Source organism: Octodon degus, unplaced genomic scaffold (assembly GCF_000260255.1).
Source record: "Octodon degus isolate 3935 unplaced genomic scaffold, OctDeg1.0 scaffold00046, whole genome shotgun sequence".
In the NCBI taxonomy this organism is placed as follows: Eukaryota; Metazoa; Chordata; class Mammalia; order Rodentia; family Octodontidae; genus Octodon; species Octodon degus.
Genome location: NW_004524622.1, coordinates 12143837 through 12159515, shown reverse-complemented (window position 1 = coordinate 12159515; position 15679 = coordinate 12143837). Strand labels below are relative to the sequence as shown.

Here is a 15679-nt window from a genome sequence, read left to right as displayed (position 1 = left end):
TTTGTGCTGTCTTTAGAACTCTGCATTACACATCTATATTTTCTGTTCAGAAATATAAACAAGAAAACGTGAAGTTGATGAGGAAGTACTTCATAGTATTTTAATCATCAGACTCAAATGTTTTGATGTGGTGCTGTTAAACACGGTGCCACCCTCTGGGAAATGACTAGAATTGAAGATTCTCAAGTCCACAACCTCAGAGAGCAATCAAGGACTAAAATCCTTGGCTCCTGTTCTCACAGGAAAATTTGATGCTGTGTCACTGATATGTCCCCTGCAAGCCCAGGCAGGCTGAACACCCTCTGAGGAAGCCTTAGCCCCAAGGGAATACATGGAGTCCCTTTATTCATTCAACTCTACAGACACATCTAAAGTTGTTTGTTGCTCACACCAGTATCTAACTTGACTTTATTTCCAAATAGTAAAAAATAGTCAGTAGTTGGCTCTTGAAGGGACTAATGAAACCTGTGAAGAGACCTGCTTGCTCACTCCAGCCACGAATGCAAGGCCAAAGGTAGGCTCTGTAGCAAATAGGGGAAAGGGCATCTATTGCTCTGTGGAGCAAGGGGTATCACCATGGAACTGACCTTTGAGAGCGCATGAGCACAGCCAGCTTCAGTCCTACAGCTCATTTGGCTACCAGGAGAAACACTCTTCAAGGGTGAATTCCAAAAAAATAAACCCTCTGTTACAATGAATCTCATGACCAAAGTGGACTTTGAAAAGGCAGTCTCTGAAGTACTTTTACTTGAATATCAGCCTCCCACTTAAGCTGCATCTGAACTAGGGATGTCCAAAAATGCAGGACCCTACTGCATGTGTTATAAAAGATATCTCTTTTGTAATCTCAAAGCTCACAAGCAGGGCTTGCATCCACCCCTCTAAAAAATGCCTGGTACCCTGACACTCCACTATTCAACTGGGTTCTTCAAGAGGCCCCTTAAAAAAAAAAAAAAAGAGGCCCCTTGAAGGAGTTTCTACGTGTCCAAAATGTTCTACTTCTTGATCCGAGATGTGTGTCTGGGAAAATTCACTGTGTTAAGCAATTATGATTTTAGTTGTCTTCTATATGTATGTCATATTTCTATTAAAATTGTGTATTTCAAAAATCCATTGCTGACCTGCTACCATGGTTCTTTAATATTTTTCCTATTTTTTATTCCATGTTCCATCTTTCTTTTCTTGCTCTCCTAGCACAAGTCGGTAAAGAGAGTTGTTCTATTTTGTAAGTCGTATTATTCAGAGAAGAGGTCCATTTTCTCAAAAGAAATTTTGCAATACTTTAAAGTATGTTAGTAAGACTTTCTCTGTCACCAACCCCACACCTTCTTGTGCCTGGGGCTCGGAGTAGCCTTGGCTGTTGCAAGCTCTCTGTGCTTTGATAGCCCTGTACAATGCTGCTTGAACTCCATGCCACAAGGCAACACTGTAAAGAAGCTGAAAGCAAAGAGAATGTCAAATATTGTCAGTGGAAGCATTTAGTTTACAATTATCTGCAAGGATAGTGAGAGCATTTGCTCACGTTAAGGGGTACAGAGCAGTGAGGAGCATTAGAGAAGTTATGGCATGGGTTGTCATTTTACCATATTTCCAGAGCTGGATCATTTATCATATATCATCCTGTGTCTATTTAAAAATAAAACACATACAACACGTGTCCCTCCCATTCTGTAAAATGTGATTATATAGTAAAGTGTAGGTTTTGCACGGATAGAAGTATGGTTTTGTAATGGTCAACAGTTATCACACTGCCAAAACCAACATGTAGGAGTGACACATGGCCTTCCCGGGTCAACCTTACCTCATTCAGCGCACACATCCGAGCAATGGAGCCGATGTTGTTAGTGATGGTGACCAGTGTGGCCCGGGCAAGGTCTTCCTTGCTGATCGACTCTCGTTTTTCTTTACTCATCATGTTGCCAAAGCTATGTTGGAAATATCAGTGAGAGTATTCAAAATCATCTTCCCATGCTTCTACCATGGTACTGTGAAAAGCTCTGAATAACTGTTCAAACTCAAGAGACCTGATATTTGCTACCACAATTCATAAGCAGACAGAAATATAGTATGAATGCCTAGCGGTCCCCTTTCTTAGCAGGGACAAATAATATGGCTATTAATGGGGGTGGGAGGACTTTGTAATGCCTGTAGACATCTGGTTAAAAATGGAACAGGGGCAACTGTTGTAGTTTTCCAGACCTTCTTTCGAAGTTGCCTTATTTTAAGCACAAACACAAGAGCAAAATAATCTCAGTGCTTCATAAAGGACAGGAGATCAAGTCTGAGATCTGATATGATAGATACTTGCACCACACTCATTGGTTGAAACTTTTAGTAAGCACTAAATGGATGGCCTATGTGGAAAGGCTGCTCTAAGTTTAATCACTGCTGCTCCTAGCTGCTTAATCTCTACCTTGATGCTACAGCAGATCCTTGAAGGCCAAATCGTTCATAGTCTCCTCCGTAAATGTCCTTCACCAGCTTATCGACATTGGTGCTGTCGCCTTTAGCTGCCATTTCCAGAGCTTCTTCAAAGGTCTCACAACCAGTCAGCAAGCAACATAGGCCTAGGAATGTTCCACCTCCAAGACTGAAGGAACAATAAGGTTTATTTTTTTAATTTTATTTTAAGCTATACCCATACAAGCCCCCAGCTACATTAAGACTAATATGCGTTAAGAAAAATAGAAGAAAAACTAAGGGGCACTTGAATGAAAGTGCTAGAATGCAAAAGAGCTTTATGATAGATTCGGTAAGAGGGCAGAAACTAAAATATCAAAGCAAACTTGCCCCTAAATTTGAAAACAAAACTAGAGAAACACTCTCACTGATTGTGAGACCTTCAACTAGCCACTAACCTAAACACTTCATTCCGTCTTCTACCTATAAAACAGCCAAATCATGATCTCTTGTATTTGGGTAGTCTGAAAGCAGCAAATAACTAGAGCAACAACTGATATTTTACAAATGTGTACATAAACACCAATACCCAGAAAAATAGTGTGACCATAGTTCACAACTATGAAGCCAAACTTTTTGGTGACCAAATGGAACCAGGATGCTGCCAGTAGCAACCAGCACAGGGGCAGTCTTCCGTTTGACTTTGCTTGAGCTTATGCATGACTCCCTCATTCCACCTCCTCAGAAATGATGAACAATGATGTTGGGAGTTTTTTTCTAGTAAACTTTGGAAAATTTACTGGTATTTTACTTATAACCCAAGAGTAAAAAATAGTAACAAAGATCACAAAATGATTCCAATCCTTTATGTCTTAAAATCCTTCAATTATTTTAGAAAAAACTCCTTTAGAATAGTCATTTCAGACAAAATTACAAACTATAGCAGTTAAGAATCAATTCAATTGTGTGTTAGTATCAAAGTTACCTAATAAAATGACAAACAGACTCAAGGGAAACCTACCACCAGGGGAATCAGAAGGAAAGGAACTCTCCTAAACCAGAACACAGGTTTGAGCTTTTGCTTACCAAGTGGAAGAATAAACATAAGAAATTTGCTTATATCATTTGGCTCTGAAAGTCCCAAAGAACTTCTAGCTCTGGGAACCCAATTTGCTTTTGGGTGTTGGCTTTTAGTTCTAAGAAAAAAAATCAACTAAAATTAGAAATAAGAAAATTAATGGAAAATGGTGTTTATTGCTAGTAAATGTTAATAAGAAAGTATTAGATTGTAGATAAACATGCATATAGTTCTCTAAGTTGCATCTATAAAAGCATGTAATAGGTTTTAAATCATGTTTTTTATTGAAATATTTCCTTAGGCTGGGATATACCTCAGTGGCAGACCACCTGCCCAGCATGTGCAAATCCCTTGGTTTGATCCCCAACACAGCAAACACAAAACAAAACAAACAGTCTTTAATTGAAATTATGGGTTCTTGGAAAATTATATAGCTAGCCGTGATCAGGGACAGTTATCCAAATTGTGGCTACAGTGCCATGAGGAACAAAGAACTCTGCCTAAGATCTTAGAGTCAAATTTAGTCACACTGGGAAGTCTGGATTTCTTATAAGAAAGCTTATCTTTACACTTAATATAGCATACTATGCTACCTCACAAAGATAAGCACAGGCATCATTTTTAGTGTGTGTGGTACTGGAGATTTTACCCAGTGCCTGCCACATTCTTCCTATGCACTCTGTCACTAACTTACGTCTCCAGCCCTGCTAGTGTTTTAATTAATGAAACTAACATTTGGCTTGTGTGCTACCCAGATTTGTTTTGTTTTCTCCCTGTATATATTTTTTAAATGTCTTTGTTTACATTTGTAGCTTCTCAGTACCCTCTATTTCTAATAATCTTTCTTTGAACAATAGGGATTCATCTTTTTTTTTTTTTTTAATGTGTTTTGTACAGGGTCTCACTACACAAATTGGACTCGTAGTGATCCTCCTGTTTTCAGCCTCCCAAGCGCTGGGATTACAGGTGTGTGCCACCACGCCCAGTCTCAATCCCCGTCACAGTGCACCCTGGGGACAGGGCTGGCATGGGATTCATCTTAAGTTATTCAACAATCTACTCGAAATGTGGGCCACTGAAGATACTGGCTGACTCAGAAAGAAGGTAACTCATCAACTGATGTGTTGGTACAGTGAAAAGAGGCAAGTACGACTCGAAAATGACACATGACTCCAGATAAAGAGCTGAATGGGAAAAGCAAGCATGCGTTAACACAGCTGAGACACTGCAAATAGCAGGGAAGAATGCAAGGTCACAGAACAGCCAAGAGTCTCCCAGCACTTTTATTAATATCTCCAACTTGATAATCATTATTTAATCAAATGAGCTCCTACTCACAATCAGACACATATGTTTGTTTTGTCAGATACAGTAAAACCCTCAATATACAAGAGATAAAAATATACTTCCAGAAAAAGCCACTGAGTATTATTGCTACTTGTCATGATAATTTAGGAAGTAGAAGAAATCTTCAATTACTCATTTTCCTAATTGTTGAGAATTGCAGAACACTGACCATTGATGATTGTGCCTTGAAAATGAATGCAAATGATCTAATGTACTGCTACTTTCATTAAAGTTTCAAAGTTGTTATATTCCTCTTTTGATGGACTGACTATACCTCCTAACAACGTCAGCTGTAAAGCAGTATTTTTTCTGTTGGATTCCATACTATTTAGGGTGTCACTAAAAAAAAAAAAACAAAAAACTACGTTGCTAACCAATCTGGAATACAACAAAATTACATATAAGCAGATTTTTAAAAATCATGCTTTAAAGAAATGATATCTTCTAATAACATAATGGGAAAATACAGTATAATTCAGTAACAAAAATCTGCAGCTATAAACTATGTTATGTCCTTAGAGGAATGATTGCCAAAGTATATTTTGCACATTGATGTGACCATAATAATTTATATCTTAGATTTTAAAACTTGAAACAAAGGAAGTCTTTGGCAGAACAACTCTGGTAAGAACAGGATCAGGGGCTCCATTGACTTTAGGCCTCTTTCCCATCTACTATCTGTGGCAGACCTGAGAGGCACCTATTACCCTTCAGACTCCTCCTGCAGCAGGTTTCCAGATCCACGGTTGGAAGAAAGAGTTTACAAGGAAGACTGTGCATCCAGACAGGATTCGCTGATTGCAGAATGCATGTCATTGATTAGCACTTAGCAATAGCACTTAGAATTTACAGGTATTACTACCTGTGTAAAAGAAGTCAAACACTGCAATGGCTCCTTAGCAGCTATTGAAGAGGACCCAGATCCCTACACTTCCCACGTCTGAGAAAGTATATGTGTGGAATTTACCAATAATACTGTAAGTATTTGTAATTGTGGAAAATGTTTAGCTTGTTGTTCCTTTAACAGTTCAATTACTCTCTCTGGGAGAAAGCTTGAAATTTCTTTAAAATTTTACCTTTACAATGAGATCAATCGCTAAGGTAAAACCAGCTCAGCTAAAACGTTCCTGTCTGTTATTCTCCTGACAGTTCTAATGTGGGCACAGGGTCAGTTTTGTCTGAGCATGTGAGCAAGTCCATAAGCTTTTGTATTCTCAGTGAGAAATAACTGACACTACAGAGCCCACACTCTGCAGTCAAGCAAGTTTCAGTCAGTGTGTGTGTGCGCACGCACACGCGCGCGCGTGCACATGCGTGCAGGTACACACATGCAAACCGTGATTTTTCAACAGCAGCAAATGATAATTTGTTGTTGTTGTGGGATATTAGTAGTATACATGACTTCATGAAACCTAGTATCCACCACCTCCTTCAGTGGTGACAACCAAAAAATATCTCCAGAGGTCATGAAAAACAATAGGAAAACCAAGCCACCTTCTAATGGGGGAGCAGTACTGCAGAATTTGAGTTCTAGGAAAGTTATAGGAACCATCTAAACAATAGCCTTCATGGTAGGAATGAGGATAATGAAACCCAAAGACATAAGGTATCTATCAAAAACAATGGTTTCAATATCACGTCCCAAGCATAGCCTACATGGCACTGTTTCCTAAGCTATACCCCTAAAAATGGGTTGTGTGGCCTAGTAAGGTAGAGAAATGTGTCGCAAGAGAACCTGTTTAGTTTTGCTTACACTCTGGCTTCTCAGAGATACTTGCTGGCAGAGCCTCTTTCCATGTTGAATCCCCATGAACAGAAGGCTGAACCTGTTTGGCCCTCAGGTATATGTAATAAAAAAAAAATAAAAAAATTCTGAAAAGCAGTGGTTATAGGGCTGTCTTCTGGTCTGCTGTACCCCAAAATTCCCTATGTATTGTGCTTATTATTCCAGTTTTCAGCTAAAGGAAACCTGAAGAGAAAATACATTCCTTATAAACCTTGTTTCATTTGGTGTTTGGAATGGTGTAGTAATTCAAGCAATTCATCCAGTGCTAAGCACCACTGAAGTTTAAAAGATGGTTTTTCCCAAGTTTTGTTTGACCATACCAAGCACCCTTCTTTTGGGCTTCTACTGGACTTACTGTCCTTACCATTTCACTGGCACTTAATGCAAATCACTATGTTGGTAAACTTCCAATGCACACAAAGCTGCTTCTTCCCTTGACCCACCCACAATTTACAGAAAGGCAAGAACTATGTTTTATATAAATCGCCCTCTTACTCTTTTAACATATCATCCAATAAATCCCTTGTGGTTTGTGGAGAACCATCTAAACAATAGGAGGTTTTTTTTTTTTTTTTTTTTTTTTTTTAATAGTATATATAGTGTTTTACTATACACTGGTTATTGAGGAGGGGTCTGGATTTAAGCATAAAGAGGCTCATCTAGCAAAAAATATGTTTACCTGGTCCCTGTAACTCTTTTATAGTTGTCCTTGGAGTACACTGCTAAAATGCTGACACCTGATCCCATGTTAACCAGCAACATAGGGTATGGGTTATCAAGGCAGTATGGCTTTTTCTGACACAACTCGGGATTTGTGGGATTTTCAAAATAGTAGCATTCTGGTTTGCCATTGAAGCCAACAGAGTCAACATAAAGTAGACCCTGAATCAGACAGTCCAGTTCATCCAGTTTATGGAGCTGCAGGTCAGCAATCTGAAAGAGAATAAAGCCTTGTGAGATGCTGAGACCACCTTGGGGGAAGCCCTAGAGATCTTAGCTGGACTTAGCATTGGCTCATTTGTTTTAAAAGCATGAAAACATGCAGGCTATCAAGTCCTGCTGATAATGTGAGTCCCATGGGAAAGGAGCTGTGTTACAGTACAGTAACTTGCCTGGTTGCTGGAAAAGGAACCTTTAGTAGGTGTAGGGGGTTGAATGGGGGCCCCTGTCTGTCCTATAATTCTTAGAACATGAGAATGTGACCTTATTTGGAAAAAGTGTTTTTGCAGATATAATTAAAACTTTGAAGAAGCCATCCTAGCTCATCTGGGGGGACAGTGAATCTGATGACAGGAATCTTTACAAAGACATACAAGAAAGATAGAAAAGACACAGCGGCAAAGGCTACATGGAGATGAAGGCAGAGACTGCAGCTAGTAACACTGGAGCTGGAGAAGGCAAGGGAGGAGGCTCTCCAGAGTCGCAGAAGAAGTACAATGCTTTGACTCTACACTCTGATGTTGAGAACTATGAGTAAATATACTTTTGTTATTTTAAGCCACTAAATTTGTGGTAAGCTGCTATAGCATCTGCAGAAATTAATACAGTATGCTACAAAGAGGGGGCTGTCTCACTAGGTCAGTAGTATAAGAATATTCAGAAAAGAATGAAAATGTACACACTTCCTTGACAGAGCATAGGGTCTTGAAGGCCTGGGAACTGGAAAGAATCTTCTTTTAGCTGTCTACCTTTTCCCCAAAGTTGGGCTTTAGAGTTAGACAGATCTGGCTTTAAATTATAGCTCTAAAACTTACTTAACTGAAGAATTCAAGTTGAGTTATTTAACTTCTCAAACCAGTTACTCATCTGTAAAATGGAAATAATAATATTCCCTGAATAATACTGCAGTAAAGATTAAGGACTATGTGCTAATAATATACATGAAATGCTCGCATAGGGCCTGGCATGTACAAAGGGCTTACTGGTAGGGGTGGCCTAAGAGTGTCTTCACAGGCTCTCATGAGATTAAAAAACTTCCAGTTTCTTATATACAGGGAAAAAAAGTAACAGGAAATAAACTGGTTATAGGCTAGCTTTAGAGGCCAATAACCACTCCACATCCTCAAAACTATAATTCATGGCCTTGAAGAATAATATACCACTCACCATGTTCTGTGGACCAGGATACAACAATAATAAAACAACTCCTATAACAGCTAAGAACTAAACTAAATATCACCAACATGAAACTCAACCAGTAAAAGAAGATGTCATGTAATTTCTCACAAAAATCTTGTAAGTCAAAAGCACTAACCTTGTTCTGTGGTTCAAGTTCACAGAGAGTAAATAACTTGCTAAATGACCTAGCAAATATCTCCCAGTGATTCCCTATTCTGTTGTCTTCCTTGCCATAACGGGTATTGTTCCTGAGATCTGGAAACAATTCACACAAGTACTAGACTTAGACATTGTGCCAAAAAGACTACACTATCTTCATTACAAAAGTTAACAACTAGAAGAAAACTTTTGATTTTGTGCCACTCGTCTGAATTTCCTATTTAACAAATTGATTGAAAATACTTGCAAAACAAATTAGTTAGAATAGGTAACCAGTGGTAGGTAACCAGCCAGGTGGTAGAAGTATTTATAACACATAGAAATATAGTAAAAGAATTGTATAAATGACTCCAAGTATTTCATTTTTTATCTAGTGAACCATTTGGATGAAATAATATAATTGCACATATTTTAAGAGGTCAATGCTGTAGGTATAAAAATAACTAAAGACCTGAAAGGCTATCAGCATAACAGGATAAATACTATCTCTTTGATTCCATAGTCTTTATTGCACTTCTAACATTCTTCACAATCTGGCTTGTTTTTTTAGTCCACCAGGTGCCTGTCAGTGCCATACTCAAATACCTACCTCTTAACCATTACTTCATAAATATTTATTAAATAGAATGGGGAAAGATATCACTTCATGGATGACCCCAAGTTGAAAAGTAGAGATTTCATCAGCCAGTCCCGAGACCACAGGTTAACCTGCTTAAAAATTAATCAGAGGTTCAACAACACTGACTGCCAAGCCCAGAACTAATATTATAAACATCAACAGAGACACAGTCTGTCCATCCGAGAAGACTGAATCTACATTGTGGAAAAAGAAAAACCTGTTAAAGCAAATAAAGTAAGCGCATACAACTTTGATCTCACCTTTCACCTCAAAATTATTTTCAAATAAAGTGATAGTAGCAGACAAACATCTCCTCTACATGTTTCACTGAGGAATGGACATTTCTGGAGCATGTTTCCCCCTTGTTTAAAGTGGAAACAAAGACATTGGTTACTTTCATGGAGACCTATAGGAAGAAGAACAGGTTTCTAGGCATGCATAATTAGTCAAACTGCTACCTGGATTTTTAAACAGGCCACATGAATTCCAAGAAAGTTGTGAATTAATCACCAGATCTTGTAGTTTGTTAATAAACCTGAATTAACTTTGTAGAAAACTTAAAGAAGCAGCTAATAGTCTAGCTAAGGAGAAACACTATATTTGGTACACATTTTTTAAAATTAGGGGTCACAAATGCAACTGCCTAAGCAAGACAGTAAGAGATATGGAGGAGTGAAGCCCTGATTAGTATGCAAATAAAGGAACAATGGGGACTGTGTCATCAAGACAATGTGCACATAATCACAGCTGATCTCTAGCTCACTGTTGTCATGTGTAATGAGGCCCCACCCTTGTCAGATAATCCTAGTTTTCAAAAATCTGTACTTTAGGAGTCAGAAATGCAGATTTTTATGTGAAATCTTTTAATTTTTAAATGTTGGCAGCAATTTGATAACTTTTATCCACATACTGCGGGTCAAGAATGTGTGTTATTTTATGAGTGTTTGCTAAGTTTTGAATATTGTTTGTCACTCAAAGATCCATGTGTTAAGAGTGCAGTCCTTAGTGTGGAGATACAGGAGTTATAAGTGTTCAGAGGACCTTAGGTATTGTGCATGCTACCTTCAGAAGTATATGCTGGTCTCCTGGTCTTGGGAGTGAGATGTTATAAAAGACTGGCCCTGACCCCTGGGTCTTTCTCATACTTTGAGATGTGATACCACTCTGCACCTGCACCCAGCATCTGCCAACGGGGCCTCTCTAGAACCTGCACCATGCTATTTGACTTTCAGCCTTTAAAACTGTAAGTAAAATAAACTTTTCTTATACAGTTAGGCTGATTATGATGATCAATCTTGATCGTCAACTTGATCAGCTTGAGAGATGCCTAGAAAATTAGTAAAGCACACTTCTGCGCAGGTCACAGAGTGCACAGGTCATGGGAGCATTGCCTGTGCACCTTGGCTGGTCTCTGGCTCTTTTCTCTCTAGGTCCTCCTGCTCCCTGTGCTCCCCAGATGTCATGAATTGAGCAGCTTTCCTTCATCATGTCCTTCTGCTATAATGTTTCTGCCCTGGAATCAGCTGACCACTGAGTGAACTCTCTGAAACTGTGAAGCAAAATAAACTCTTCCTTTCCTAAACTGTTTTCCTCAAGTATTTAAACTCAATGGCGAAAATCTGACTAATACAGAAAACTGGTACCAAGAATGGGGCTGTTGTTGTAATTGTACCTAACCATGTAGTCAGAAGCCTCTGAAACTGATTTGCAGGAAGTTTGGAAAGGTTTGGAGATGTCAGCTAGTAAAGGTCTAGAAGAATGCAAGCAGAGACTTGTAGGTTCTTCTGGTGAGGACTCAGAAGTTCAGAATGTGTGACAGGAATATGCAGAGTAAAGACTGCATGAGATTTCAAGTGGAATGAAGACTCTAGAGGCCATACGTGTTACACTGCATAAAAGATTCTGTTTACGTTTTGTCCATGACCTACAACTTTGTGTGAATCTCAGTTTAAGAGTGACTGATTAATTGATGTGGTATAAAAAATTTCAAAGCAGCCCAGTGTTCAGGCAGTGGCACAAGTACTGTTGACTGCTTTTAACCAAATTTATAGGGAGAATCAGTAGCAAAAAGCAGAATATAAAGATAAAACACAAACAAACAAACAAAATACTTGCAGTCTGACCTGAAAAGAAGTGCTTATAGCCAGGAATGGTGGTGCACACCTGTAATATCAGCACTTGGGAGGCTTGGGGCAGGAGGAGCATGAGTTTGAGGCAGCCTGGATTACATAAGCAAGTTCAAGGCCAACCTACACTGCAATGAAACCTTATCTCAAAGAAAAAAACAGAGCAAGTATAAATTTGGAGCCAAGAAAAATGTGGTTGTTGGAGAAATCAGCATTATTCAAGAGACAGCATAGAAATCAGCAAGGTTCTATCCACTGAAGGCCTCAGATATAAAAGCGTAAATCTTTCATTTGAGAAGAGAGCCTCTGGGTTCCCTGTTGGAGAAGGATCACTAGGGAATTAGTTTCCTGGGATCCATTTAATTTTTATGCTCAGCTGCCTGGCACTCAAAAGCTACTGCAGCCCTGGTTCAAGGGGTGCTAATGACTATTTGCATGAACAATAGACCTTAGCATTATCCCCATGATACTGGCTTCATAGGCAACAGAATGCAAGTGCCACGGGGTCTCAGATTTCAATGGAAGGCCTAAGAGATCCACGTGGTGTGTCACATAGTTAACATGGTCAGGGGCTGGTGAGATGGCTCAGTGGTCTAAAGCACCTACTTAGAACAAGCTGAGCAAAGCACAGGGACCGTGGTTCAATCCCCCAGCACCACATGCCAGCCAGCCCCTGGTGGGCTGAGCTGGCCACAGACACACACACACACACACACACACACACACACACACACAAATAAATAAATTTTAAAAAAAACATGGTCACATGGCTGACAGTAGCCCTTGAAAGGGCAGTTCATGAAGCAATGAGAATAGAAACAAAGCTATAGTAGAGACTCCAGGAAAGTGGAGATGCTAAGAAAATGGAACGTCTACCCAGGTTAGCTGCAGGTAGCAAGCACAGCCAGCCCAAGAAAGAGCTGCGGAATTCACATCATCCACCATGATGTGGATCTTAAATAGGGAGTTAAATGTTTTCCCTTCTAGGTTGCAGTATTGCTTTGGTCCTATTCTTTTCTAGTCACACATTCTTCTTTAGGGAATGGAAGTGTCTACCACGTGCCAATGTATGCTGAGAGCATATAACCTTTTCTTTATAGGAGTTAAGGGTAAGAGTTTGTTTTGAGTCTTGACTTGCCTTTTGAACAATACTGAGAATGCTAAGAATTTGGGGCAGAAATTGTGTTTTTGGTTGTATGTAGGATAGCTACATCATTTAAGGAAGAATTATGACCTTGCTTTTTCCTCTATTTGGAGATTAAATATGGTATATGGAGATGTACTTGAGTATCAAGCAGACTTTTGATGGTTAATCTTGATTGTCAACTTGATTTGTTTGAAAAATATTCAGGAGATAGTAAAGTACATTTCTGGATGTTTTTAGGTGGGTCATAGACATGTGACCTTGAGGAGCATTTTTGGAGAATATAAGTTCTGTGAATTTCATATTATTAAGTTAGATTTAAAGCATTCCACAAACTTAAAAACAGCAAAGGTAGACTTACCACTGGACTCGAATTATATGTAAAGAAGGGAAGCTAATGAAAAACTATAGATCCTATGTGTAGGACTTTTGACAAAGAAGTTACTATATTTTTCATTTTGCAAATAAAATATGGTACTACAACCTGAAGACTAAGTGATCTACTTGGGATCCCAAGGGTAGCAAGTAGAAGAGATAACAAATAATTATAGCTATTAAAAACTGATATTCTTTTCCCTGGTACCAGTTACCCAAGAAAATGTGGGTAAAGGGTGTTTTCAAGCTTTAGGTACCCTAGAACTACTTGGAGGATTTGTTCAAGCATTGCTGGCTGGGCTCTATCCCTAGAGAATTTCTAATTGCATTTATAGCAATATCCTAGCTAAACCTAATGTAGCTGGTACTAAGACCACACCTTAAGAACCACTGACATAGAAAGAGGAGCATAGTATTTGGCACTAAAAAGACTAGAAAATGAAGCCACCACCACAGCCCAATGAGTGCTTAATAAAGTTGTATAAGCTGCCTAATAGCATCTTCCCTAGCTAACTCATAGGAATGATTTCAAGAATTAAATGAGATGGTTCTGTGAAGATGCTTTGGAGGATGAGTAGGGCAGGACTGCTGTACCTTCAACGTCAGCCTGGGCTACAAAGTAAGTTTAAGGCCAGCCTGAGCTACATAGTGAGACTCTGTCTCGGAAAGTCAAGAGAGAGGAACAGGGGTAGGCAGATAAAAAAAAAAAAAAAAGGAAAATTCTTTGGAAACTCCAAAGCAAAGTACTACACAGATGAGTTATAATTACTATAGATAAGAGAAATAAAACAACTCAGGTCATTTATCTTAAACTGAAATGCATTTGGAACATAATTTCCAACATAAACACTGATTTTTAGAGGGTAGTTATGGCCTCACTATGGGCTAAAATAAGAAATGGATCCTAAATACAGATATACTCAGAATACATTTGTAAGAGGGTCTCCTTATATAGTTTTAAATGAGTCTTACTATACAGTTCAGGCTGGCCTTGAACTCACTATGTAGCCCTGGTTGACCTTGAACCCACTTTGCAGCCCTGGCTGACCTTGAACTCACTTTGTAACCCAAGATGACCTTAAAAATAACTATGTGGGGGCTGGTGAGATGGCTCAGTGGTCTAAAGCACCTACTTAGAACAAGCTAAGCTAAGCAAAACACAGGGACCACGGTTCAATCCCCTAGCACCACATGCCAGTCAGTCCTGCCCCCTGGTGGGGTGAACTGGCCCCCCCCCCCCAAAAAAAAAAAAATAAAAAAAAAAAAAAAAAGTATTTAAAAAAAAAATAACTATGTGACTAAATAAACTAATAAGTATAGTAAAAGACATTCTAAAAACTTTTATACTTGCTCCCTGGGAAGAGTTTATGGACGTACTCTAAGATAATGACTTAATAGTAAAGACATGAGTTGCCAAACTATTTCAGAAATGAGTAAAACATAGGGCTGGCCAAATAGCTCATCGAATTAAAGCGCCTGCTTAGGCAGACGCAGAGGCCGGGAGTTCGATCCGTTGGCTTGCTGTGTCAGCCCCGCCCCTGGGGCGCAATGAGACTTGAGAGGCTGTAAACAGGTAGATTACTGCGAGTCCGATCGACACAGTGAGATCCTGTACACCCTGTCCTAAAATACAATAAACCAAACAAACGAAAAAGAAATGAGTGAAACATAAATCTGTATGATACGTTATACTTGTTACAGTGCTTTTTGTTTTCATTTGCTTCTAGAACCCACTGCTTCACACATACTACGGAAGCACTTTAACTGTGGACCATATACACAGTCCTTTGTTTTTATTTTTGAGTTAGTGTCTAAGCTACCCAGGTTTGCCTCAAACTTACAGTTCTCCTGCCTCAGCCTCCAAATAGCTGGGAATACAGGTGTATGCAACTATGCTCAGTTTTCTACAGTGGTTTTGGGGACACTGGCATCATAAATCAAAGTGGGTGGCAGAACAGGTTACTAAACCAAGAACTATGTATACCTAAAACAGTTGATTCTGAATTACAAATTATATGCAAATTCTATTTCTTTCCAAAAAAGAGATGTAACAGAAACCTGAGAGAGCCAAATTCTAAGTAAATTCAGTAGGTATGAAATATATTTTTAGAAAAATAACTCCTTGATGGCTTTTCTTACCCCACCCAATGATGAAAGAGGTTGCCTATAATGGTCAAGTGCCAACCAGAAGGGAATGAAAAATGAGAGTCTACCAAATCTCAGTATCTGCCATACCATAAATCAGTTCCTGTGTTAATAATGGGAACCAACTTTTTTTTGTTTGTTTGTTTTAAATTTTATTTATTTATTTATGTGTGTGTGTGTGGCCAGCTCAGTCCACCAGGGGGTGGGGCTGGCTGGCATGTGGTGCTGGGGGATTGAACCGTGGTCCCTGTGCTTTGCTAAGCTTGTTCTAAGTAAGTGCTTTAGACCACTGAGCCATCTCCCCAGCCCAAGCACCATGCTTGATCATGGTGATCAATGATTATGATATAGGGGAACGAAACTCCCAACCTGAAAGGCACCT

The 15679-nt window shown here is 39.1% G+C and overlaps 1 protein-coding gene across 1 annotated transcript in view; it reads right to left on the bottom strand.

Annotated features, from left to right (window-relative positions):
* LOC101569450 (pantothenate kinase 1) overlaps positions 1 to 15679 on the bottom strand; it is a 56711-nt gene that overhangs the window by 10035 nt on the left and 30997 nt on the right. The window contains 3 exon segments of the mRNA XM_023716237.1: positions 1802 to 1925; positions 2414 to 2590; positions 7291 to 7544. Of these exon segments, the coding sequence (XP_023572005.1) occupies positions 1802 to 1925; positions 2414 to 2590; positions 7291 to 7544 (555 nt within the window).